This window comes from Strongylocentrotus purpuratus, unplaced genomic scaffold, assembly GCF_000002235.5.
Source record: "Strongylocentrotus purpuratus isolate Spur 01 unplaced genomic scaffold, Spur_5.0 spur5_scaffold_12, whole genome shotgun sequence".
NCBI classification, from domain to species: Eukaryota; Metazoa; Echinodermata; class Echinoidea; order Camarodonta; family Strongylocentrotidae; genus Strongylocentrotus; species Strongylocentrotus purpuratus.
In genome coordinates, this window is record NW_022145597.1 from 33,378,011 (window position 1) to 33,405,172 (window position 27,162).

The 27,162-nt window shown below is 37.6% G+C and overlaps 1 protein-coding gene across 3 annotated transcripts; it reads left to right on the top strand.

Annotated features, from left to right (window-relative positions):
- Positions 1 to 328: 328 nt before the first annotated feature.
- LOC764656 (GRIP and coiled-coil domain-containing protein 2) lies at positions 329 to 27,094 on the top strand. Of its 3 annotated transcripts, none has more exons than XM_030982479.1 (29): positions 329 to 422; positions 1,241 to 1,360; positions 1,674 to 1,758; positions 2,820 to 3,004; positions 4,442 to 4,546; positions 5,149 to 5,253; positions 5,882 to 7,525; positions 8,068 to 8,182; positions 8,392 to 8,660; positions 8,724 to 8,949; positions 9,904 to 10,133; positions 11,083 to 11,214; positions 11,856 to 11,925; positions 12,257 to 12,357; positions 13,840 to 13,959; positions 14,764 to 14,819; positions 15,239 to 15,287; positions 16,894 to 17,085; positions 17,423 to 17,515; positions 18,156 to 18,318; positions 19,124 to 19,350; positions 20,359 to 20,490; positions 20,934 to 21,190; positions 22,934 to 23,036; positions 24,003 to 24,221; positions 24,444 to 24,677; positions 25,519 to 25,662; positions 26,146 to 26,254; positions 26,619 to 27,094. In XM_030982479.1, the coding sequence occupies exons 2-29, from the start codon at positions 1,286 to 1,288 to the stop codon at positions 26,690 to 26,692; spliced, it is 5,514 nt and encodes a 1,837-aa protein (XP_030838339.1). In that variant the 5' UTR covers positions 329 to 422; positions 1,241 to 1,285; the 3' UTR covers positions 26,693 to 27,094. The 3 variants fall into 3 exon arrangements, with proteins under 3 accessions (XP_030838339.1, XP_030838340.1, XP_030838338.1); XM_030982480.1 differs by having other exon boundaries at positions 8,392 to 8,498; positions 8,625 to 8,949; XM_030982478.1 differs by having other exon boundaries at positions 8,392 to 8,949.
- Positions 27,095 to 27,162: the final 68 nt, after the last annotated feature.

Sequence of the window (27,162 nt, forward strand, 5' to 3'; positions counted from 1 at the left end):
TCAAAATGGTTGTTTAATTCGTTTTTATTAAACTATTACTCTGTAAAAATGGGAGGATAAAGTCTTTTGAAGAAGATATAACTTTTATGGCACCAACTTAGTTATGAAATGCCAAATAAGGCGGAGGCAAATTAAATTAAGAATTATTTAATAAGTACAGTAATAGTTGAGGATTGTCAAAATTTTATCTAAATCATCATTTTAATCATTTTTAGATTTAAAACATCAATCAGAGTGACACTTTACAACATATATCGGTCATATACTGTCATTATTGCCACAACCATTCTCAAACTTGGTAACTTGGCTTGCCGTAGAACAACTGAGAGTAAATATGAAAATAAGCTACATGTAGACTCTATGGCCAAAATTAAGCCACGTATGACGTAGCTAGGAAGTCGTTTTGCCAATTTTCAGATCAGGTACTTTAATTTCATATACTTATTTCTAATCTTACTCTGATAATTCATTATCGCTTGATGTGAGATGTCATTTGATTATTTTAACTGGTGGTGAAGTATGTATTGAGTAAACATAGTGTGGAGATGCTGAGTCAGTAGTGAGACTAGACTAGAGTGATTGTTATTGCGCCGCGCCTAGCTTGTGTTGATGCGATATGAATAACGATCCTTCAAGCCGACCAGCCCGGCGGGCTGGCGCGCAGCGCAGGCCTCCTTTGGCTCGGGGTAAGCGTTGGCTTAGACCGAAAGCTCAAGTCTCTGATATCGACAGTTGTTCACTTGTTAAGTATTTCACTTAAGTTTAAGTCTTATGTAACTATATTTAAGTTTGAAAAATTCTCATTTTCGTCATATTTAAGGTACAAACTGGAAATTTATTCTGAAATGTTCATTGATTTGTCTATTTTATGTTGTCTGCGTCAGTTATGTGTGAAGTGCGTTACCTGTTTAAAGTATGGCATGTCAAAATCTCCATGGTGTGACATAATATTACGTATTGACATTTCCATTGAACTTAAGTTGCGCTTAAGAGCTAAGTTAAGAAGGCCCTCTCTTACTTAAATTTGAAGCAAGTTTGTTTTAAAAAACAGACTTATAAAACCACATTTTGTCATCATACCATAGTCACACGCCGGAAAGTGGTAATATTTCATGTGTAGAATGTTCACAAAAAGCCTCCAACCCATTTGTTCAAATAGCTTTCCTGTAAATTTACTTTTATGTTGGAAGTTATTATTGTTCTGAATGTGTATGTTGTTTTTGTTGATCTCCTTGTGTAGGTGATGGTGCCATACTTGTGATCAGTTGTAGCCAAGCCTGCTGAGATGTCTCAGGCTGCATCACCCAGTGCACAGGAGGGAGGGGACACTAAACAGTCCCCTGCCCCCAAGGCTGGCAAGGTGAGTAGTCAAACAACAGAAACTTTAAAGGGATCCGGTAACTTTGACTTAGATCCTTTATAAAAATCCTTGATTTAGCTCATGTCTCGTACACCCATTGCAAGTTGTATCAATTTCCAATGTATGTCGGTACTGTATTATTCTGGATACAGCTAAGTTTCTTCTCTTTACAATATTACAAAGTTAGGTGATTAATCTCTATCATCTGTTCAATATAGTGGCTCTATAGGTTATTGTTGGGTGAGGGTGTATAATCATGCTATAATATGCTAGTGTTGAGCTTTTTAATTCTTTTAATTTTCTTTATTATCAGCTGGAGAGTCTACCTAAAGAAGATCTAATCAAGTATGTCAAGAAACAAGCCATGCAGGTTCAGAAGATGAAAGCTAAATGTGAAGGTAGGCTCATATACAGTACAAAGGACAAGGGGTGTACATGTAAGTTGCTTACATTGCAAGTTGTATCCTCCTTGACTTTCAAAATGGCAATTGACCATTTTCATAATGAATCAAATTTAATGCACAAATCTTTGTTAAGTGCCTTGTTACAAATTATTTCATTCACCTGTTACAAATAATTGTTTTTCAATAGTCAGAATACGAATTGCATTCATTAATTGTACAACTAACATTATGGCTTGTCCTACCTAACAACAACTAATGTACGCAATTTGCATTCTGACAATTGAAATACAAGTATTCTCAAGTAACAGTTCAATGAAATAATTTGAAACAATACACTTAAAGTTTTGTGCATTTAATTTGATTTGTTTACAAAAATGGTCTATTACACATGCTTTGATGTACTGTGCAAGAATAAACATTTCTAGACACAACACAAAAACTTGCCAGATGGAGTGCAAAACCTATGGGCAGATGGTTTGAATTTCTACATAATATTGTGAAACCTGTCAATAAAGACTACCCAAGGGAGACAAGAAAGGTGGTCTTTATGTACAGGTTCCTTTAGTACAAGTTACAATGAGAAACCATTTTCATTGGAAACAAAAAATGTGGTCATTGTAGACAGGTGGTCTTTCTATAGAGGTGGTCGTCAAAGCAGGTTTGACTGTACATGAATGCAGCTCAAGGAATAACAGACTTCTGTCTAGACAGCTGGCAAAGTGTTTACTCACTGCTATGTAAAGAGAAGAATGTAAATTGTCATTTCTGTGGTAGTACTCGGTAAATTCCAGTCCTAGTGTTTATATTGATACAGCTGTTCACAAGTAGAATTCCTATTCATCAATACAGTGTGTCCCAGAAAAAACAAGACAAAGACAAAGAATTCAAAAGTTGTCATTTGAATGGCCATTTATTGCAACAAAGCTTTTGTAATGGCACCAATATAACTGTGGTTTCTCAGACCTGCATGTGGCAGCGATTTTGTCATAACTCCCAAGTATTAATTAATCCTGTGTGACTGATACTGTATGTACTATTTATTTGTTACCTCATAGATTTGGCAAAGAAGAACGCAGAGCTTCAGAGTGAGAAGAAAAGTAGCCCTACATCAGCGGCGTCAGATGGGAAGACGAGTAAGATGGAGGAAGAGCTGAAAGAATTGAGAGAAGAGAATGAGGGAGTGCAAGCAGCATATAATGCCGTCCAGCAACAGCTAGCTCAGGCAGCAGAAGTACAAGAGGTATGGTATGATGCTCACATAGGTGCATTACTATCCGGGCTGTGTATTAAAAGCTGTGCTATTGATTCTCAACATTTCAAACACCACTGTACAAAACTCAACTGATTTCACTCAAAATCTGTACTTTAGTAATGACTGATGACACCTAAATAGCAGTAAAATACAATTTTTTCAACTTTCCGATGTTAGAAAGAATAATTTAAAAATTCAAATGGTGAGTGCACTGTCAAACTTGCCGATCATCCACATCGGCATGATTGCGTGCATTTGTGTGTTATGAGTGTATCGACTATTCATGTATTCAAATGCTGCCTATTAACACGTAGTGCAGTGCTAGAAGTCGATACGCATTAGCATTGACTCTCTATGCTTTGCTGGAGTGGTATGATGGTGGTTGTTTGTTTAATGTATGATGATCCAGCAGAGAGCAGTTGTGTATATGCCCGCCCCCCCCCCCACTCCAAGAACGGACGGACCCCATGCGTGTTGCCAACAAAAGTAACAAAAGAAAAAGGTTGAGCCGTATTGACTTTACACACCGGACTTTTGCTGAAAAGGGGGGGTCGGTTGGAACATGCATATGCGTACCCTAAATAACACTGAATGGGGGGGCCGGGTGTATATGGCATGCAAGAGATTAGCCTTGAGGGCATGGTGATCCATGAAATATGATATTGATGTCACCAAGCCTTAGTAAGCATGCATTTGTTTGTGTGAACTACAGAGCCATGTAAAGAAAACCTCAAATGTCGATCCATGTTATCATTCCCAAACACAACAAACCTTGCAAATTATCTTTGAGTGCACTGAGGGACTCTGCTTCGTCTCGTGCAACACACTTGGTATCGGCCAAGAATTTAAATGAAAAATGGGGAAATTTGTTACTGGAGTGATGCAGCTTTGCTAACCTTCCACATGTTACTGATGATAATGAATTAATGTGTGATTTACATTACACAAACATTTTCCACTGCGGAGAGTTCGCGATGTTGATCATTGCCAGGAACACAAGTATAGATTGGTGTACCAAAAAGGCTGATTTCGGGGTGTCAACTTTATGTCAATTTTAAGAGAGCGATTTGTATTAAAAGGCATATTCTGGTAGTGTTGTTTAATACAGTGAACTCCCTGCACGCGCCTTTGTACACAAAACGAATCACTTAGTGGCACAGGCCCGATAATTACCCCAATTTAAATCAGTTTCCTGAATTTATTTGATTTTTTCCTGATTTTTCCCTTATTTTCTCTATTTTTTCCTATGTTTTCCCAACTTTTCCCAATTTTTCTTACTCAAAAGAGAGAATGTTGTTAGATGCCATTCCCCCCCCCCCAAATCCTCTTTTTTTTTTTCTTTTTTTTTACTCAAGGGGGGGGGGGGGGCGTGGTTGAGGGGGAAAAAAAGTTAACAAACTTTTCTTTTGTTTTGATGCTCTGTAGACTCTGCAAGAGGCTCTGAATGCCGCATCGGACCAGAGGAGTGAAGCTGAGAAACAACAGCAAGCTGCTGTAGCTCAACTAGAGAAGGCTAACTCCAAGATGAAGGTGATTACTTCTATCATAAACCTCTTTATGAATAGACATACTCAGAAATTTATTGTGGATGTATATGGCTTGAGGTTTTTATGCCTCCGCAACGAAGTAGACAGAGGCATTTTTTCGGGTTGTGTGTCCGACCATACTTCTCGCCAAATTTGGGTCATGTATGTATATTGTTGAGCCAATGAGCTGATTAGATTTTAGGTCACATGGCTCATTATGTATGCAAAAATAGCTTGTGATTGCATTATCATTAGAACCTATGGACAGATTACCATCAAACTCAGGATATTTTAGTTTCAGTTTCAGTTTTTATTTTTCATTTCCAACAGAACAGTAATTTTGACAAGAAATCAGATATACAATTCAACATTCAATAATATGATACATTTTACATGGTTTAAAGTTGTGAAATAGAAAGTATACATAAATATTCAGTATAATAGGTTTTTTAATTTCTTTTTAAAGATAAACCTGTGGAATTGAAGCAATTATAATGGAAAAAACTAAGCGATTCAAATTCCCTCTTCCACATTTAATGGTACATACAGTAATTATACAAAACATAACATTTCATGAAATTTTCAACTATATTCTATTTGATGCAGGGTTTGGAGGAACAGATTCAGTGCATGGAGATGAAAGAAGAGACCATGCGAACTACATTCCAATGTTTACAAGAAGATCAACAAGCAATCACAAACGAGAATAAGGTGAGTTATAACCATTGTCCTGTATTTTCAGAATTAGATTAAATTATACAAATTTTCATTGGCTTGTATTCTGAGAAGCAGAAAAACTGCTAATGTTTTTTTCTATGAGGCTTTAAAAAAAAAGTTGCTGCATTGCCCTTTAGGTGCCAAAACATGGGTCATTTTTTTTTACTCCCTCTTTGTGCTGATATTTCTCTGTCTTGAATGCTTTAATACATTTTTTTCTTCTAAAAAAATGGTTTAAAAACCATAGATTTCAAGATTTTTGGGTCGGTCACAAAGGGCAATGCAACATTTTTTTTTTTAGGCCTGATCACGTGTAATCCATACCAATACCACGTTTTAAAAATCGTAAGTATGTGAAAAATGTATTTGTCTAGATTTATGTTTCTTAACCATGTAGCGTATTAAAACTTACATCTATAAAGTATTTAGCAAGGTCTTAAATCAACCAGTCCACCTTTTATTCCTTAATTACGAAAAACAACAAAACAAAATCAATTTTCATGTGGTATGAATAATTTAGTTAACTGTATATGCACTATTGAGAGCAACTATACATGCTCATAGAAAACATTTTCTTTTATAATATTGATGCCATCTACTTTTTCTTACTTTTTGTTGACAGAGCCTGAAAGAGCAAATCACAATCCTGACTGAAGCTAGAGATCAGACCATTGAATCCTTAAAAGCCTTGAAACAATCTATGTCGTCAGAATCAAGCAAGGATGACGAGACCAAGAGACGGTTAGATGAAGTCATCTCAGAGAAAAATGAGCTTGCCCAGAAGATTTCTTGTCTCCAGGAAGATCAGGTGACCATGTTGCAGGAGATGGATTCTTTGAAGTCAGAGCTGAAGAGTGTCAACGAGGAGAAGAAGGAAATAACGGACGTTTCAAGAAAGGCAAGTGAGGAGGCAGAGGAGGGATTGAAGATCATGGAGGAGGAAAAGCAAGTGATGATGAAGGCTGGGGTAGAGTTACAGGAACAGGTAGAGAATCTCCAGAATCAACTTGCAGATGCAGAAGAGGGATATAAGACACGCCTTGAGACCCTGATGCAGACTTCAGAGGAAGCTTCCGGTTGTGCACAACAGCTGCGAGAAGAACTGAAGACGATGAACGAAGACCTAGCCAGACTACTTCAAGAGAAGGAAGATCTCATCATAACCAAAGATGAGGCTAATGCCAGAGCTAATGCCTTGGAGGAGAAAGCTCATGAATGGGAGAGAGAGAAGGAACGAGAACAGACGAAGATGGAGGAATATGAAGAGGATATGTCACGTCTCAAAGTCCAGGTGGAAGAGCTGAACACTCTTAAGGATCAACTGACAAAGCTTGGTGCAGAAAAGGACAGCCTAAAAACTGAAGGGGAGAGATTGTCTGAAGACAATTCTAGATTAACAGCAAGCATGAGAGAGACTGCAGAGGAAAGAACACATCTGTCAGAAGAACTTGAGTCTTTGAAATCAGGTCAGACTGATTTGAATCAGGTTCTCCAGAAGCAACTTGATGATACCACAAAAGAGAAGAACAGTCTTAAAAAGAATCTTCAAGAGCTTGAGCTGAGTTATGGGTGCCTTCAGAAGGAAGCTACTGCAAAAGAGGCTGAACTTGAAGAGATAAAGAGATCAGTTGGAGAAAAAGAGCAACAACTTGAGAAATTACAAGAAGACAAATTGAAGAAGGAAGAAGAAATGACCAAGATTGAAGGTTCGCTGCAACAATCTCTTGACTCTGCAAAAGAAGATGCTGAGAGGATGAAAGAAGAATTGAAGAGTGTCGGGGAAGGTGTGTCAAGCGAGGAAAACAAAAAGGTGGAGGACCTCACCAACGCCAAGGGAGAACTTGAGAAAATCATCAAGGAAATGAAAGAAGATGTCGTCAGAAAGGATGAAGAGATGAAAGATTTAAAAGAGAAACTTGAAGAAGTTGAGGGCGCTTTAGAGTCATCCAGAGAGGAGAAACGAAAGAAGGCGCAGTTGGTGGAAGATCTAGAAAAGGAATTGACAGCTCTGAAACACACTATGATGAAAGGAGATAATGAGAAGATAGAGGAGATGTGCCGTAAAGAAGAAGAATTACAATTAGCCCTGGGAACTGCAAAAGAAGATGCTCAAAAGAAGGAAGAGGAGATGAAAGAGTTGAAGGAAGAGATGGATGTAGTGAAGGAACAATTGATGCTGATCAGAATGGCTCATCTTGAAAGCATGCAGCAAAGCTCAGAATACCAACAACAAGTGGAGACCCTTCAGAAGACACAGAGCTCTACAGTGAGTATAGTTGGCCTTGTAGGAATCATGCAAAATTGACCATCACATGCATTCTATTTCACCATGATCTAGATGAATATGAATACATTTACTCTTTGCATAAAAGCGGAAAAGGGATGTTTGGTACAGTTTTTTTTAAACAACAACAAACAAAAACTTACAGCTAATTATGTTGAAAGAAAAAAGCCTTAAAATGTTATGAACTCTGTGTCCATTGAAATAGGGAGGTTTATGAAGTTATAAGAAATACACAAAAATACATAAATTTAAATGAATTCATCAGCCAAAAGAATTTGATGGAAGTTGAATGATAGCTGTGAATCCACCAAAATGAGTTTAGGCATCCAAACTTACAAAACAACCATTCAAATTTGTTGTCCTTAATTTTCATGATTTATTTTACATTTTATGAACTCTCATTTATTACCTGATTGATTATTCAGAATACAGATTACAGATAGAAACAAGGAAAATATAATGCTCAGAATTTAAAAATGTAAATGTTCTCCATTCTTTTATATATTTTGTTTTTCCTTTGACAGAGTAAAGGAGATGATATAAGAGCAAGTAAGCTGGAATCCAAAAAAGCTGAACTGGAGCAGGAGAAAGGGGAAATAGAGAAGAAAGTTACAGCATTGCAGAAAGAGGTAGATCAAGGTAAAAAAATTGTTTTGAACTACATCTTTGTCTGTGAAATTTGTCCTTGGGGGTTGTGGTGCCAGAAGCTTGTTTTCCTATGGGGTGCATGTAGTTGTCCAGGAGTAGTTGTCTTAAAAAAAGTTATCCAATGTAGGTTACTCCAGGGGTAGTTGTCTTATAATCAAGTTTTTATTGTGGACTCTTTGGTTTTACCCTTTAATATGTAGGTAAGAAAATCATCGAAGAATTGCAAGAGCAGAAGGAGCAGCTCCAAGCTTGCATCACCAAACTTGAAACAGAGATGAGCTCCACCATGAAGGAGCTTCAAGACCAGATGACCTTACATGAGCAGGAGAAGGAGACGTACCAGGCCAGTCTGCAGGAGCTTCTAGACCAGATGACCTTACATGAGCAGGAGAAGGAGACATACCAGGCCCGTCTGCAGGAGCTTCAAGACCAGATGACCTTACATGAGCAGGAGAAGGAGACGTACCAGGCCAGTCTGAAGGAGCTTCAAGACCAGATGACCTTACATGAGCAGGAGAAGGAGACGTACCAGGCCAGTCTGAAGGAGCTGGAGCAGGGAGCTGTTCAGGAACGTAGGAGATTGGAGGAGAAGATCCTGGAGCTAGAGGGAAGCAAGGAGAAGTATGCATCTAACTTTGAGAAGCTGAAGAAAGCAAGCACGGCTAAGGTCCAGGAGCTGCAGGAGCAGATCAAGGAGCTGAGGAGCTCCAGGGAGCAAGGAGACAACAACAAGGAGACACAGCTAGTACAACTTCAAGGTATACATGAAACCTGATAGACTAGCTTCCCAGTGTAGTCTCTGCCTACACCATTCATAACGATCTTAACTTTAACTATTTATACATGTACATGTTGTTTCCAGTTAGGATTTTCATCATGCTATTATATTCTTATCATTTCATTTCTTCTGTATTCACTTCTTGAATTGTTTCTATTTCCATAGCGCTGCGGCTTCAAGACTTAACTGTAATTTGTGCTATATAAAAACTGAGTAGTATTATTATTATTATTATAAATATTTTTGTTATAGTTATTGAAACATCCCATGCACAGATGTGATAGTCAAACTTGCTAAAGCGACCACCTGTCTATAAGGAGCATATAGTTTGTTTTCCCTTGAACTGTATTTCTTATTGAAATATGTTCTAAGAGCACCTGTCTTTATTGTTACCTTTTCTAGTTGCCCTTGAGAGGTCTTCATTGATGGGCTTCATGGTCTGTGCCTTGATTTAAAGGGAAAGACCAGTTTTGGAAACGCTCCCCTCTCAAAAACTGAAATGGAAGCTCTAATTACCAATAATGGGAAAGAATATGTTTTGACTAATACGTGATGATACAAATTTTGCCGGGAAAACGCCTACTAATTGATATATTTGGTAAATTATTATATCTATTTGGACCTCATAGATATCGCGCATGTGTCATGCACGTGTCGCGTAGTCCCATATACATCTTTCTGTGTACAGTGCTTGTAACTCCAAGACAGGGCAAAATTTCTTATCATTTTGATGATTCCAGAACCTTGCAGTACACACCAATACTTATACATGTATGCTAGATCATCAACCTTTTCTGATCGATTCCACAACGTTTCTTTCACAATGCAAAAATTGACCAGAACTGATCTTTACCTTTAAAGAAATATTTTCAAATTTTACGATAGTCATCTTTACTAATCATTAAAAGAAGGAATTCTATTGTTTTATAAACAGATAAAATAAGTTCACTGAGTGATACCGTCACTCAACTCCAAGATGCCAATGACAGCCTTCAGTCCAGACTGGATGAATTATTGTCGGAGAAGAATGCCCTCTATGCCGACTTGGAGACAGCCATGCATCAGAACGAGGTCATGGGTCAGAAGGAAAGTGACATTACTCATCAGGTCAATGACCTAGAGGTCACTCGGCAGAAGCTGATTGGTCAAATGCAAACTATGCAGGTTTGTACTCCTCTATAGTGTCTTGTGTGCCCAGCAGAAGAATGCATCACTATGAACATGACGGACAAAGAAAGAGGACAAAATATACAGTTCCTCATTCTACCCTCAACAATTGCTTTGGTAGACAAAGGAACATCCCTTCACTGCTATTATGTAAAAATGTGTAGAACAGGTGAATATGCATGTGACACCTGTTCTACGCATGTTTACATAATAGCAGTGAAGGGATGTTTCTTTGTCTACCACACCAATTGTTGAGGGTAGAATGAGGAACTGTATATTTTGTCCTCTTTCTTTGTCCGTCATATTCATAGTGCATGTGATTCATGTAGAATGGATGTGCATTTATATATATAATAAATGTTCCAAAGATTTGACTGCATTAGTGAATTATATCAGCTACCAAAAATAACATAAGAATAATGATAATAATTGGCATTTATATAGTGCCGTCTATCTAGACAATTCTATTCCGAGGCGCACAAGAAAAATAGAAAGAATGAGAGAGTTTGGATGAGTGTCATCGTGCCAAGTACAGGTATTGTTAAAAAAGATAAGATTTCAGCTTGGATTTAAAGGTCTCTAAGGAAGTTATGATTCTCAAATTAAATGGTAAATTATTCCAAAGAGATATGCTTGACATTTGACGATTATACTTGGGTTCTCTTGCCAAAAAATATTTAACTCTTTATACTGCTTCAAGGATATATTTCATGTTTCATAAGTTGTCAAAGTATTTACTTCCCAAATCATTCTGAACTGAAAACTGGGGAAGCTATTTGTTTGGAAATAAGGAGTATGTAGCTATTCTTGAGTGCCATTTGCCATCAGAAAGATGATTTTATGCATAATACATGTACATATATTTTCTTTTTTTAATGGATGATTTCTTGAATCCAAGTTATAATTTGATTTTAGGTAAATATTTTCTTCCTATTATCTCAAATAGTCCAAACTAGATGGGCATATTACTGAGAATGAGAGTCTGAAATCAACCGTGGAGGAGTTAAGATCTCAGAAAGATGATGTCACTAACCAGATGACTCAACTCAGAGAAACAGTAGCTGAACTCAATGCAAAGGTGAGTCTATGTAAGATCCTGAATTGTTACATAAATAGTGGTGGTGGTTGGTGGTGGTGGTTATTTTACGACTGATAGGAAAGCACAAATGCTTTAGGCTTTAGGTCCTCTCGGAGGGACCTGGTAATGAGGATTAATGCCTTACCAAAGGGCACTAGCGCATGGCCTTGGTTTCGAACCCGGGTCACCGGATTACGAGACCACTGCTCTACCGTCTGAGCTATCGCGCCTCCTCTAAATAGTGTTATTTAAATTGCTAAGTGTTTTGATTCTTCTATCTAGAAAAAATGCCTGATTAGCAGCAAATTATAGTGACATCAGACCAGTAGCACTTCAATCCTCTGACTTCTCACTACAAGGCTTACTGAGATACCGTGCAATATTTATTAACATGTATTATCAGTATTCAGGACCTCTGTCAAATTCTGTACAATTTACCTTCCTAGTCAGGTCGTAATGTGTACAGAAGTCTTTACTGGTATGAATATTTATGAGCTAGGTATCTTTTTAACTTGATTTCTTCACCATATGCCGTATGGCTATAAAATCAAGGACAGTGCTCTCCTAATATGCTTTGTGTAACAGGTGGATTGTGTGCTATATGAATACATAATTATTTCAAACCTGCCTTGTCTCTATAGAAAGGACAGTTGGAAGAAGAGTCCCTGCAGAGATCAGCCTGTCACAATGAAGGGACCCAACAAGAAATAGGTAAGATTCTCATTGGGCCTTTATGATTAATATTCTATTCTCAAGTAGCTCATCAAAATCTGACATAACACACCTATGTGCTTTGAGAAAGAGCTTTGCAAATTATTACTCCAGCTTAAACTCAGAAATTGCTATCAGTGCATGGGGAATATCAAGGAAGTATATTTCCAGGTACCTATTTGCCTCACATGGGTCAAGTATGTTGCTTGTAGATGATTGTCTGGGCAAAGGACAGAGGCAAATGTTGATTTCTGTTCATGGATTTGACTTTTCGTATACACTGTGTCTTGTGTGTTTAGCTGTAGTATTTTGTGTTTGTCTTTGATTACAGTTTCTTTGAAGAAATCAGTGAGAGAATCTGAAGAGAAAGTCCAGAAGATGAAAGCAGTTGCTCTGAAAGCTAAGAAGGAGCTTGACCTTAACAAGAAACAGGTGAGATTCAGCTTTCATGCCAGTTTTTGTCTCACCTGCATAGCAAAAAGCAAGACATCGCCTGTTTTCCGGTGACGTTGATATAATATTGAAAGTATAACTTCTTATTTCATGAAACTTGGTTCAAAGAGTAATATTTCCAAAAGATCGGCATAGTTGATTGAGTGACGTGTTATTCAGTCGCGGCCATTTCTTACTTGAGCCTGTTCCTTGTGTTTTTTACTCATCATGTCATGTCAACAGTTGATTATGAGGTACAATTATGTATCACGAATCACATGACACAAATTCTAGGTCAGTTTAGGTCAGTAGACTTGGATTATATTTTCACAACTTAATGAGAATTAATAAATCAATTTTTGTTAATTGTTCATATTTCATGAAAGTTATCAATCTTGGTACAAATTATAGTAAATAATTGTTCTGATGATTCTTAGCCAATATTCACTTCAAAATGCTGATTATATTCAGAGGATTCCATTTTTGGGGGGCTGCTAATGGGCCACCCTGCCTATAAATAATGTCTCGACCTCAATTTTTCATCATATCGAATTGCGTAATGCAGGCAAGACCACCGAGAGCTTGTTTTTACCTTGAGGGGTATTTCATTTTTAGTTCTATAATGCTCAAGAATACAGGAACCGGGATCCAAAAAACACAGCCTTCTATAAGCTATCTGTCAGTAAACCTCTAATCAAGAGAAAAGCAGCACGAGACCCATGCACATAATAATAAGTATAGAGAATATTTATTAAGCACATAATAAATTGAAAATTTCTCTATGCACTTTATAATCATGACAAATTTGAATATATAAACATAATAAATAACAAAGCAGATAAGCAAATGACAAAAAAAAATATTTATGGGAAAATAAACCAATTCACCTATAATTACATCTAAGTAAAAATATTTGACATTACGTTTATACAAATTCAACAAACAAACAGAAACCCATTATCTCGAACCAACTTCCTGACCAGCAAAAGGACAAAGCAGCTCTAGGAAACCCTTGAAACCAAAAGGTTTTTAGGGCTCTTCCAAAGCTGTCAGTGCCCCAACCACTCGAAGCTGGTCAGGAAGTTGGTTTCACAAGACAGACGCTGCTGTTGAAAAAGCACGAGAACCATACGTTTGGGTTGATAAATATACGTTATAACTAGTACCAGATACAAATTGGTACACAAATGTTTGTTTCCAGGTTATGCATGTTTTGAAGTAAATGATCAGAACATTCTACAACTCATGCTCTGCTGTCTATTGCCTTTAGGAACTTCAATCCAAGACCAAATACTAATTAACTTAAAGGTGATTTTAATCCTTATCCCCTACCCAATATATTGATGAAGTAAAGCCTGGGCTTAGTATTATTGGAGCTTTGAAATATATAATGTAATGCCTTATATGAATGTAATATTATTATTATTATTAGTGTACTCCTCCTTGGGTCACTGATGAGTGTAAATGAATTCTCTTTATCAGATGGTAGCTATTTCACAACAGAAGGAACAGACACAGTCTGAGCTGCAGACTATGAGTAAGAGATATGAATCACTGGAAGCTAGGCTCTCCGGGAGTCACCAACATGTGGAGAACTATCAGGTTTGTCAAATTCACTTCTCTTTTTTGTTCTCTTTCGCCTCTTCTGACTACTACTTACATGCTCGCTAGATGCCTTGTCTGTTCCAGACATTGGCCATCAAGGCTTTCCATCTATTTCTATCTCTGGTTCTTTGTAATGTGACGTTACTTCTGTTACCAGTCAGCCCAATGAACTTATCCATGTATTTGATGGGCTGTCTCCCTCTGCTTCTCTTTCTCTTTCCTTGAATATTTCCTGTCAGTATCACTGCTTACTGCCTACAGTTATTCCTCATTTTATATACTTCAATTCATAACTGATTGATTTCCTTGTAATAGCATTTATTTGTAATTATTCTTTGGTGACTTGAGCATCCATAATGATGGATATGTGTACTTTATAAATACAGTCAAACCTTACTATAGCGACCACCCAAGGGAAACACAAAAAGTGGCCTTAGTAGACAGGTGGTCTTTGTAGACAGGTTCCTTTATTACATGATTCAATGAGAATCCATTTTCAACGGAAACAACAAATGTGGCGTTTGTAGACAAGTGGTCTTTGTAGACAGGTGGTCACTAAAGCAGGTTTGACTGTATTGTCATAATTATTGTGCTTCCTCTCTCATTATCATCTTCCTAAATAACGAGGATGGTATGCTGTTTTTGTTTTCAGCGAGAGACATTTTAATTGGAAGAACAAAATCACAATATAAAGGTTCTTAGGTGTAACACTAATGAAGAGGCACAGTCATATATGCAAACTCAAAGATTTGGGTAATTAGATCATTAATATATATATACTTTCTCCTTTCAAAATTTCAGAGTCTACACAATGAGTATGAGAAGCTTCAAGATGAATTGGAGGCAAAAACTGAGAGGTAAATTTAACAAATCATTAAGAATAAGTTCTATGATACATTGGGGATAGCCCAAACTATGTCTTGTGGCTATAAAAAACTGGCAGCTAAATTCAGCGTGCCAGAACACATTTGAGGTAACTGTCACAGGTTAATACATGTACCCTTGTGATGTATCACAGAACTTATTCCTGATCATTTAAACCATACTGATAAACTTGTGAACAGAAGACAAAAAATGTGAAAATTATTTTAATTTACCGGTAGTCCAATAAAGAGGCAAGAATACACTTGTTATGGTGTTGTACAATAATTACTTATATATAAATAAGTATATTATTGGTCTTCACATAATTCAGTTGAATCTGTTTCCATATCACAGTTTCATTATACTTGTGTAACATTCCATTTTCTTTTTCTTTTTCATGTTTTATTTGAAGGATAAAAGAATTGGAGAAGCAGATTTCAGAAACACAGCAAGACTTGAATGTAAGTGGTATTTTATTGATCAAACTTATACTTCTCCCGCTCTAAATTAGGAACAATTTTTTTTAAATTACAGACATGTTAACTCCCTCAACACCAGGGGGTGTTTCACAAAGACTAAGATCGACTTTAAGTTGGACTTAAATTTGGCAGGCCGTTCATGCCACTGTTTGCTCTCACCATTATAATCTTTAGATACCTTTTTTTCCTTCAATAATGAATTATCAAAAAATGTAAATTCTGTAGATTTTTTACCATGATTTGTACGTCCTTCGATAGACCATTGCCACTAAATGATGAGAGCAAACAGTGGCATGAATGCCCTGCCATAGTTAAGTCCAACTTAAAGTCGATCTTAGTCTTTGAGAAACACCGCCCTGGTTTTGTTCTTCAGTCACAACACCAAACGGACTCCAACGATAACATGCCCATTTGGATAACGTAATATTTTGTTGAGTTTCTTGTTGACATGTTGATGGTCTCATTAGTGTAACTTGGATGTAAATAAATTGAAATCCTACTTAATTCAAAGTTCACATTCAAAGTTTATTCAACACTCTTCATAAAAACATTTAAAACATACAAATACAGAATGGAGTTATAACAAAAACAAGAAAGTGATAACAAAAACAATGGCAATTTAAGAGCATTTGGGATAGGCAGAAAGGAGGGATTCCTTATATAAAAGCCTACCCCTAAAAACACACATACAGGAACACAAGAACAAAAGAACAGAACAAAAACAAAAAACATACTAAAACTTACTATCATGCATGATCAGAGTAAAAAAAAGTGTCACCATGAAAAGTCTTAACATAAGAACATACTCAAACCAAGTAACTGAAGGATCAGAAGGACAAGACAAACGTATCAAGGTTCTAGACAGGGATGCATGGATGCTACAGTGTATATAGTGAGATACCTATTCACTTACAATACACTTCCCCAAAGCTCATTTCTATGAATACAATGAATTCATACATTACATCTAAACACACTAGAATCTCAGTGGAGTGTACCCAGAAAGGCAAGTACCGGTAGATCAAATTCCTAGACAGGTGTGTTTCTTAGATGTACACATTTTGTTTGAAATCTACATGTACTGAGATAGATATTCACTTGATATGACCCCCATACCTTGAATATACCTTGAGGGCCACACCTCGCCATCGTGGTGATGAAGATCCAGTAGATAGTGTGGTGTGGCAGGGTTAAGGGGGTCCCATTGGACCCATTTAAAAACCCTGGGGGGTGTTTCACAAAGACTAAGATCGACTTTAAGTTAGACGTAACTATGACAGGCCATTCATGCTACTGTTTGCTCTCACCATCTACTGGTATTGGTGTCTCCAGGGACTTTTAAATCGTGGTCACAAATCTACAGAATATACGTTTTTGATAGTTCATTATTGAAGGAAAAAATATTATCTAAAGATCATAATTGAGAGACCAATAGTGAGAGCAACCAGTCGCATGAATGGCCTGTCATAGTTAAGTCCAACTTAAAGTTGATCTTAGTCTTTGTGAAACACGCCCCAGGTTGGATAATCGTCGTTTGAAGCTGAGGATAGCCTTTCTTAATAAGATGAATGAATTCTCTACATCCTAGAATCTCTCGATGGAGTGTACTCAGACGAAGCAATTGAAGGAAGAGCTAGTCCAGAGACTTGACGGTCAAGACAAGGAGATTAAGACTTTAGAGAGGGGCGTGGCCGAGATGAGGAGCAGGGCGACGGTTGCCGAGGAGGAGAGGGATGCTGAGAGGACAGAGAAGACAGAGAAAGAGCAACAACTGCAACAGGTCAGAATTCTATTTGAATTTATTTTTTCTTCTTCCAAGTATATGTTATTATTACTTCTGCGCCTGGTGCATTCAATTGTCAAGCCTTATTGGCTTTTTACGGATGCACCATTGTCCATTTGTACTATGGTTTATACTTTCATATTTTCTGTCAATTTATATGTAACTTTGATTTTGTTATCTGTTATGAAATTCCATATTTTATCTTTGTATATATTGTCATGATGGCGGCTCAGCTACACCCGGGGTAATAATATGGTACTTTGTATTTAGCACATTAGAGTATATTCATATAGTAGCTGCGCAATATAAATGGACCTATTATTATTATTTACAGGCAAATGAGAGAGTTGTCATCCTTGAGAAATCCTTGAACGAACAGAAGACAACACATGATAACACCACTAGGAAACTAGGAGCTGCTCTTCAAGTAAGTTGAGTCTTTTTATACTTATGAACATATCAATACAGAACATGGAGAGAACTATAATAAATTCGCCATTTATCAATCAGCAATCGATATTTGAGTCAGATTTTTATAATTTCATGTTGTCACTTTTATACATTTTTTATATTTTCACAAACAAATTTTATAAGATTTTTCACAGAACAATTGTGCTTCATGTGACAGTATACACTAATTTTACGGGTACCTTTGTGATGTATAGGATGCTTATGTAAATATGAAATGCTGCAAAATGGGCTGAACCTCGTGCAATGTGATCATATTTACAGGAACAGTTCCAATGAACATTCCATGCATCTACCTCTCTTTGCTATGAAGGAAGCCAATCGGGGACCTGTTTCACATCTCATGAGTCTTCAGACTTTATTGAACAACTATTATGAATTGGTTCTTTGATACATCCAAACATTATTAACCTTTGACAGTTTTACCTTCTATGATCAAGACATCTTCATCAGAAATGTACTGGTGAACCAATGTCAAAGTTAACTACCAGTTTTATTAGATGACAACTAAGCAAAATACAGTATTCTGAATATAACCATCGATGAGAGATGCATGAAGTTTACTAACCTTGTGTGAATCTAACTTTGTTTGTTTGTAGGAAGCCAGTCAGAGCAATCTTATGGATCTGGAAATAGCAGACTATGAGAAAACGGTATCAAGTCTGAACGCAACTATCGATGAGAGAGACACCAAGATTACTAACCTCACAACGGAGGTGGACAGTCTGGAGAAGAGACTAGATGCAATGCAGAATGAAGTCGGTAAGATGGAATGTTCTTGCAGTAATTACGTTTTTAAAAATTGCTTTCTTCCCCAGAACTACCAAGGACTGGAACAACCTTCCAGTAGATCCAGCCTGCTCACTCTCCCTTGAGGCATTTAAGTTCTCACTGGGGAAGATGCACCCCTAACTGCCCTCACGGGATTGAAAGCTTTTACTCGCATCCTGTACATATATGCACAAGGATCCTGACCAGCAGGCTCACACAGGCTCCTCACAGGCACACATAGTACGCAATCTTCAAGGCCTTGAAGCACTTTCCTTGGAAGAAGAAGAAGAATTGAAAGAAGAAGAAGAAGAGTTTGAAATTGTCAATCTTAAGCTAAATGAAAATTAATTATAAAGAGTAGATGAAGGAACCAGAAGCACGCAAGTTGATGAGGCATAGTTCCAAACCAAGGCAATACATTGTTGCATCAAGATTACCCTTCAGTTGGTATCTTTGTGTTTAAATGGCATTTGATTCTGTTAAGGACTCCTGAATTATGTTGATTCTGTGAGGAACATGTATAACATAATGAAATTTGTTGCTTACATAAATATCTTAATTTGTTTGTGTAAAAACTACAAACATGTACCGTAAATCTCCGTGTATAAGACACCGCCGAAAAAAATTGAAAGTCGGGGGTTGCGTCTTATACACAGGTACAATTTTTTTTTTTTTTTTTTTCTTGACCCCAAAATAGGGGTGCGTCTTATACATGGAAATTTACGGTATGGAAAAATAAAACTGATATTAAAACGGACCGGATTTTCTTATTTTGACCTTTGACCTTGATGTGCAGCTGCGGTAGGTAACCAGCGTGACCAGGCGGAGGAGAGAGCAAACAAAATCAAGGGGATGTTGATGAAAGCTAAGAAGGAGCTCTCTGATCTGAAGAAGACGGAGAGCGAGCAGAGAAGTGCAGAGGCTGCCCTCTATGGCCAGGTGGAGTATCTCACTCAGCAGGCCGAGGATGGCAAGATGGAGCAAGCTAAGATGGCCGCAGACAATCAGAAACTCAAAGACCAGGTTGGTTTTTTCATTATTTTTCAGAAGTGACATACATGTAACCTCTACAAAATATGTAACAGATACTAATTGTTGTGTGTATTTACCACTTGTTGTTTCCCTTGAAAATAGCTTCTCATCGAATCATGTACTAAAGGAACCTGTCTACAAAGAACACCTGTCTACAAAGGCCACTTTTTGTGTGTCCCTTGGACGGTTGCTATAGAAAGGTGTGACTGTATAGAGATATCGAATGCTTTGAGAGCCAGACCTCGAATATTAAAGCAGTCGATATGTCTTTTATATGCCGAATTGAGACAAAAATCTACCAAGAAATTCTTACCTTATCCTTTTATTGAGTAAAGATTGGTTAAAACATCACGGAAAATCTGAGACACTGTCTGTTAATCTTTGCTGGAAAAATGACTGAAAGTTTCAATCATTTGGGAATCGCAGACAAAAAGCACTGTATGGTGTCCGCGCTCGCACAAAGACAATTTTAACATGTAAACCAATGGGGATCGCAGCATTAAGGGCATTTTTTGAAAGACTATTGACTGATAGGCGGGTATGAGGGCACTTTTCAAAAGACTATTAACTGGTAGGCTGGGCATGGCTAAAATCACAACTCCAATTACGACCAATCAGATGGCTAGATTTCTAAAGTGAGTTATATAATAGTGATGCAATATGTACGCATAGTCCCATGTACAGTATCCATATGTGAGAGTGCCTTGCTTCTCACTGGATGTTATTTTAAAAGCAAGATTGTTGATTCCAAAACCTCACAAGAGACAATTTTATGAAAATGCACAGATCAGACCACGCAAGGGAGACAAGAAAAGTGGTCTTTATAGGCAGGTGGTCTTTATGTACAGGTTCCTTTAGTACATGTTTCAATGAGAAACCATTTTCAAGGGAAGCAACACATGTGGTCTTTGTAGACAGGTGGTCGCTAAAGCAGGTTTGACTATACAGAGCATACAATGAGCTACACACTCTGGTAATGTCTCTGTTTGTATTTCTCAGATGCGTACATCCAACGAGTCTAACATGAGGGCGGTAAGGAGTCTGGAACAGAAGGCTACTCTGCTCCAGGAGGACCTAGACCTAGCCAACAGAGAACTCACTGGCTGCCAGGCTGAGTTTGAGAGCTATAAGGTATAATGGAAAACATGTGCATACTAGACAGTTGTCAAATTCATTCTTAAATTTTCTGTGCATTCATGCACTTTACCCTGATGAGTGCAAGACAGCAAGCTTGGGTATGTCTGCATGTAAGCTAGACAGAGGAGCCTACAGAACCTTCTTCTTCTTCTTATTTGATCCCTCCACTATTTTGGAGATTCCTGGAGTCCAAATAAAGTAAATGAGTAAATCCAACCGGTTAGGAGCTCTGAATAGCATTAGAACGACATGCATCAATTTTGTAATAGAAAAAAGAGGGATAGTAGAAGAAGGCTATTATAAATTTCGGAAGGTAGGCATGGATGAAAGGGTAACGTAGTAGCATGGGTAAATTGCTATGGGTCATCATCATCGTACAGGTTTTGTTTTTCAACATTCTCTCCCCTCCCTCCCTCCCTCTCTTTCTCCCACCTCAGGTCAGAGTTCATAGCGTCCTCAAGCAACAGAAGACCAGGGAGACCAATCCTGTTGCCATGGCAATGGATGCAAGGGAGAGAGAGGAGTCAGAGCAGATGATGCAAGCCTTGAGGAGTAAACTGAATGAGACGGGAGATAAGATGGTTGCTTTGAGGGCAGAGCATGAGCTGTTACAAGGAGAGCATGATCGTTTGTCAGCGAGACACAGTGAGGTCATACAAGATATGGAGGCTAAAGAAGCACTTGCAAGAGAAAGGTATCTTAAATTTTATCATGCCACAGGGCTAATCCCCATTGTGCCAAGCCCCAAATCCCCCTGTGCCAAGTTTATTTTGAGATAATCTGATTAACACGTGGTTCTATGAATAGCGTGTGCGGAACGAACAGCACAGTGCAATGATCATGAACAATAACTGCTATTACGAATGGTGCAAGCATGCACAAGGCAGCGAAGCAATGGCTCACTGGCATGTACAAAGCACTATAACGGTAGCGTGCATGTAGCCTTATGGCAGGCTATGAGTTAACTATCAGATATTATACAACACCTACGTGGATCCTTGTCATTTGATTGGACGATTGTTGGTCACATGATATTCAATAGATGGTATATTGCACGGTCGTGCATTTTTGGTTATATGCGCCGTGCATTTTTGGTTATATGCGCCGTGCATTTTTGGTTATATGCAGACTGCGTACCTCTCAGTCGTGCGCGCGCGTATCCCTGCGTGTATCTGACGCGAAGGCAATCTCAATGTAATCGAGAAGGCTTGACTCCAACTTTAATTTATTTTTAATATAAGGAGTAAAGCATAATTTGTTGATTAACGTTCTATTAGATCTTCTTCGATGTTGTATAAAACAAATAATGAATGTTTTTCATTCGTTCAATAGTGCAAATATTTTCATTCGTTGAAAGATTAACGTTAATTCTATTCAACTCGGCTGACGCCTCGTTGAATAGAATGTTAATCTTTCAACTCATGAAAATATTTGCACTATTGAACTCATAACCATTCATTATTTGTATACTGTTCAATTCAGTCATAGGCCTGTAATGTTAACTCATTGCCTATGGGATCCAAGTTGTCCCTGTATTAAGCCTATGTGAGTTAGAGGATTCAGTAGTCAAATGGGTGCACGTGCCCATAAGAATCATGATAATATCCTGATATTTCCAAAAATAGAGTCTGTCGCAACCAAAAGCAGAACTGGGGAAGTTATCACACAGAGTAATTTTAGATATCAAATCACTGATTTCTACTTAACCAATTGACTACTGAGTTCTCATATCCCCATAGGGTTAATACATAAACCACCAGGTTCCAGTAGGCAATGTGTTTATAGTTTCCTCTTCATGCAAATACGTTGTAAATCACTATCATGCTTCAATAAAGAGAAGAGGGAAGAGGTGAAAAATAATTTGTGAGCATTATCATTGTAAGCAAGTGTGGAAGAACATCACATCACAAAGCATGTCTCTTCAAATTCCTTCATATTCTAAATATGGCATGTAACATCATAAAAACCGGGACAGATTTTATGCCACATGTTGGTGTAGTCCCATATACATGTTTCTGTGTACAGTGCTTGTAAATTTACCAAGACTTGGCCAATTTCTTATTATTTTGATTACTCCAGAACCTTGCAGTACACACCAATACTTACATGCTAGATGATCAACCTTTTCTGATCGATCCCACAACAATTCTTTCACAGGAGTGTCAGGAGTGTCAAGTCTTACAGACATGAGCACTATACAAGAACCCATTATTATTATCATTATTTATCGCATGACCAGGGGCCCGTTTCACAAAGCCTTTTTTTCAATGACAAGTGATATAAATCAGTGACAAGTCTGCTGATAACCAATCAGAAGCATGGATTTCAGTAGCTTATAACAAAAACTGTCATTTGACACTGATGACAAGTTATGTGAAACGCCCCCCAGAACTCAACTTTATCTTTAACTTTAACTTTATGTTATTATCTTTGTTAGGTTGGAGAAGCTTCGTATTGAGAGCCACAGCAGGAACATAGAGCATACTGAATCCATCAAAGAATTGACAGCACAGAATGAGGCCTTGACGTCCTCATTCAAGGTAAGCTGTTGTGATCAGTGACTTCCCTCCCCCTGGAACTATTCACTAGACGATTAAAGGCATTGTTTAACAATGTTAAATCTGAGATGCACAGTCCTACGTGGTATCAGTGTCTGTGATATGGTTTTATATTGCAGCCCTAATAAAATTGCGCTTCAAAATTACCAAGAAGTGCCTCAAAAAAGTAAAAACCTTTGAGTGACCGGTTTTACCATACTCGTTTTCCCCAATAGACTAGTGTTATGAAAACCGTTTGGCAAATGCAAAATATGATTTTGATTTTCAATCATAAATATCTTGATAATCAGACAGTGATCAGCTTGTAAAAGTCATGTGATTCCTGACTGACCTTAAGGTTTATAATTATCATTGCAGCATGAGCTAAATCAAGGATTTTTTTTTAAAGGATCTAAGACAAAGTTACCGGATCCCTTTAACCCTAGCCTTGAACATACTTGTCCAAAACTAACAAATGTTAATAAATATATAACAATATCATTTTTTTTTTTTTTTAATTCTTCTTCAAATTTATTCATAGTATAATACAAAATGTGATTAGCAGCCAATGGCTGAATTGTTCACATTTTACAAGCAAGTTTCAAATGGTAAAATTATACGAAGACCAGATGATAATCAGGGTACATAGACCACAGTGGTTTAAAAATTCAAGAATAACAAAAATAGAACAAACATCATGTCATAAAACATAATTAATCTATTTTCTTTTTTGTGTGTGCTTCTTTAAAACCAGATACCTTTGCAACCTGCAACTTAAGTGAATTATAAATTAGCTATAAATTCAGTGCCGTTTCTGTGAAAAAAAAAAAAATTCAGTCCTTGTTTTAGCCAGCTTTTGGTAATGAAGTTTGCCGAAAGCAATGAATGAATTTCTGGAAATAGAGATGTTTTTTCTAGTCATTATCAAGTTCTAGAAATCTAATTTGAGTGTTTTATTTTTGTGATTAGATTCAAATGAGGCAACTGCAGGATGATCATCACCGAACGATGGACAGCTTACAGCGCCAGCTAGAGTCCACCGAGAACCAGCTTTACCGTGCGCAGCAGGAGATACAGAGGAATAACAGCATGGTCGTCATCCCAACACGCACTCCAGTGGAGTCTAGTAAAGAGAGCCCTCTAGAGTCAGCCATTAGGACAGTGCCTGGGGAGAGAGAACAGGCTGAAGTAAGTGGATATGAAACTGTCCTATGCCCCATAACAGCTAGGGAACCCAGTTTGAATTCTGTTAAGTGGTTTCAAACCCTGACACTCCCCAATACAGGCCTTACAGGCTTTATATAGTAAAGCACATATAAACAATTTCTGCTGAGGAACCATCGTACTCTAACCAACAATTGATGTATGTTATTATACAATAACGCTCTCACATGTTGATCATTTGTACAGGGTATGGAGCATACAGATACAGAGATACCCAAAAGCAAGCTCCGCCCCACTCTTCCACCAATCAGCACACAGAGCCCCACCCAAGCCCCGCCCTCTGTACCCTTCGCACAGCTCCTCTCCTCACCGACCGATGACAGACAGAGCATCTTCAGCGCGGTCAGCTCTACGGCCGAAGAGGAGCAGCTTAAAAGCCAGTTGACTGCTGCTCAGCATAGAATTGACCATTTCACAGAGGTATGTTTATCTTCTGGTTTGACTCGTTCACATTTAATTTGGAGTCCTAACAAATATACCACACGCATGAGAAGAAAGGGCAATAATTTCTGCTCACACTGCCAGGATCCATTTTGGTTTCATGACTATATTGCATGTGATGCCAGGAATTAAAAAAAAGGAAAATAAGCTTTAAAATCCTAATAATAAATAATATCTGATATTTATATGGCGCATATATCCACCATGCAAGGTGCTCCAGGTGCTTTGAATATTACCCGGCTCTGCTAGGCTACCGATTTCGGCGCTCACATCATTCAAGGAATTCTTTAGCGATTCCTTAGGATCTTTTTGTGTCTCACTCAAACAGTCTTTTCTGTACAGTAATGGCTAAAGCAATGTACCCTTATCTTATCCCAAGCATGTAAAGATTAGAAGAAGACAGTTAAAAGGTAAAGACCAGTTTTGGAAACGCCCCCCCCCCCCTCTAAAAATGAAATGGAGGCTCTTATTACCAACCATGTGAAAGAATATGTTTTTACTAATACGTGATGATACAAATCTGATATATTTGGTAAATTATTATATCTATTTGGACCTGATAGATATCGTGCACGTGTCGCGTAGTCCCATATACATCTTTCTGTGTACAGTGCTTGTAACTTTACCAAGACTGGGCCTAATTTCTTATAATTTTGATGATTGCAGAACCTTGCTTTAACACACCAATACTTATATGCTAGATGATCAACCTTTTCTGATTGATTCCGCAACGTTTCTTTCACAATGCAATCACATGACCAGAACTGATCTTTATCTTTAAGGTCACTTGTTTCTATGCCTCTTTTCTGCTAAACCGTAGATCACTGGAGAGAATGAAGCAGCTATCCTGAGGTTGACAGAGCAAGCAAAGGTCTTAAAGGAAGAGATCAGACGATTAGAAAGAAACCAAGCCAGGGAAAATGCAATCTCAAACATGGAATACTTGAAAAATGTTGTACTCAAGGTGAGAACTGTTTAGAGTTACTTGTGGCGTGAGCCTGATTCGCCTCTGAGATTCCAATATTTAACAGAGTGTGTGACTTTAAAAAGAGCAGGCAAGTTGACTCAGACATTAGCATGTTCTGTCTTGAAAACCAAAGATATTGGCTTCAAATCCAAGCCAGGCATCCTGTGTTAACCCTAATAGACTGTAGTGTTATGAAAACCGTTTGGCAAACCCAAAATTTGGTTTCGATTTCCAATCATAAATATCTTGATAATCAGACAGGCGATCGGCTTGTAAAAGTCATGGAGTTACTGACTGACCTAAAGGTTTATAATTATCATTGCAGCATGAGCTAAATCAATGATTTTGTTTCAGAATCTGAGACAAAGATACCCAATCCCTTTAAATACGCACATACAGGAAGAAGAAGAAGAAAAAAGAGAGAAAAAATAAGTTTTAGGTGATTATTTATATATTACTTTCTTCTTCTCTTTGCATCAGTTTGTATCTCTTCCTCAAGGAGATGAGAAGGGGCGTCTTCTACCAGTGCTGAAGACCATGTTGAAACTCAGTGATACAGAGATCAAGCACTTAGCTACTATTGCCCAAGGTATATATTCAAATCTCATCATCTCAATTATGTGTTGTTTGTTTGGAGCCAGGAGGGCATTAACTCATACACAGTCAAACCTGTCTATGGAGGCTAATTGCAAACATGTTGTGAAATGAATACATAACACTATGTGAAAAGTATTATTGACCTATTTACCACTTCGTAAAAGGGGTAAATTATACAGATTCAGTGAGCTTTTATATATTTACAGTTTTGAGTATGCCATTAGCCTAAGGTTGTATTTTGTGTTTGTTTATTTACATTAAGCACATAGAGAGACTATAGTTTGATATGCACTATATAAATTAATCTGTACTATATCTACCTATTTAATTTGTTTCTCTCTCATTTTCATGTTCAGGTGATGATGCGACACAGAAGTCTGGATCCCCAGCTGGCTCCTATCTTCATCGATGGTCAGGTGGCCTCTTATAGGCACCATGAACACCATTAACCTTAAGAAGGGGGCAAATCTGTTATAGACATGTTTGACTGTTGAATCTCAATTTTAAAGTGCATTAGAAATATATCCACCAAGATGAATACCTTTATTTTACTTTGTGTCACATGAATTTGTATACTGTAATGATACGTGTTGAGATTTTATGATTGTGCCACTGGGCTTTCTGCTTTTAAATTTCATAGAAAGGTAAATAGTTGTGTTCATAACTTAAAGAACAAAATTACATGTATAGTTCTTCTACGTATCATCAAACTTCATTTGAATTATACATTATTTGTGTACATAGTGATAGTAATGGGGAATGATTTAATAAACAGAAGAAAAAACCTTCAGGTTTGTATTTTATATAGAGAGGTGTCGTGGTCGAGTGGATACGTCAACGGACTGTCGATCACAAGGTCCGCGGTTCGAGTCCCGTTGCGGCACTAATGTCCTTTGGCAA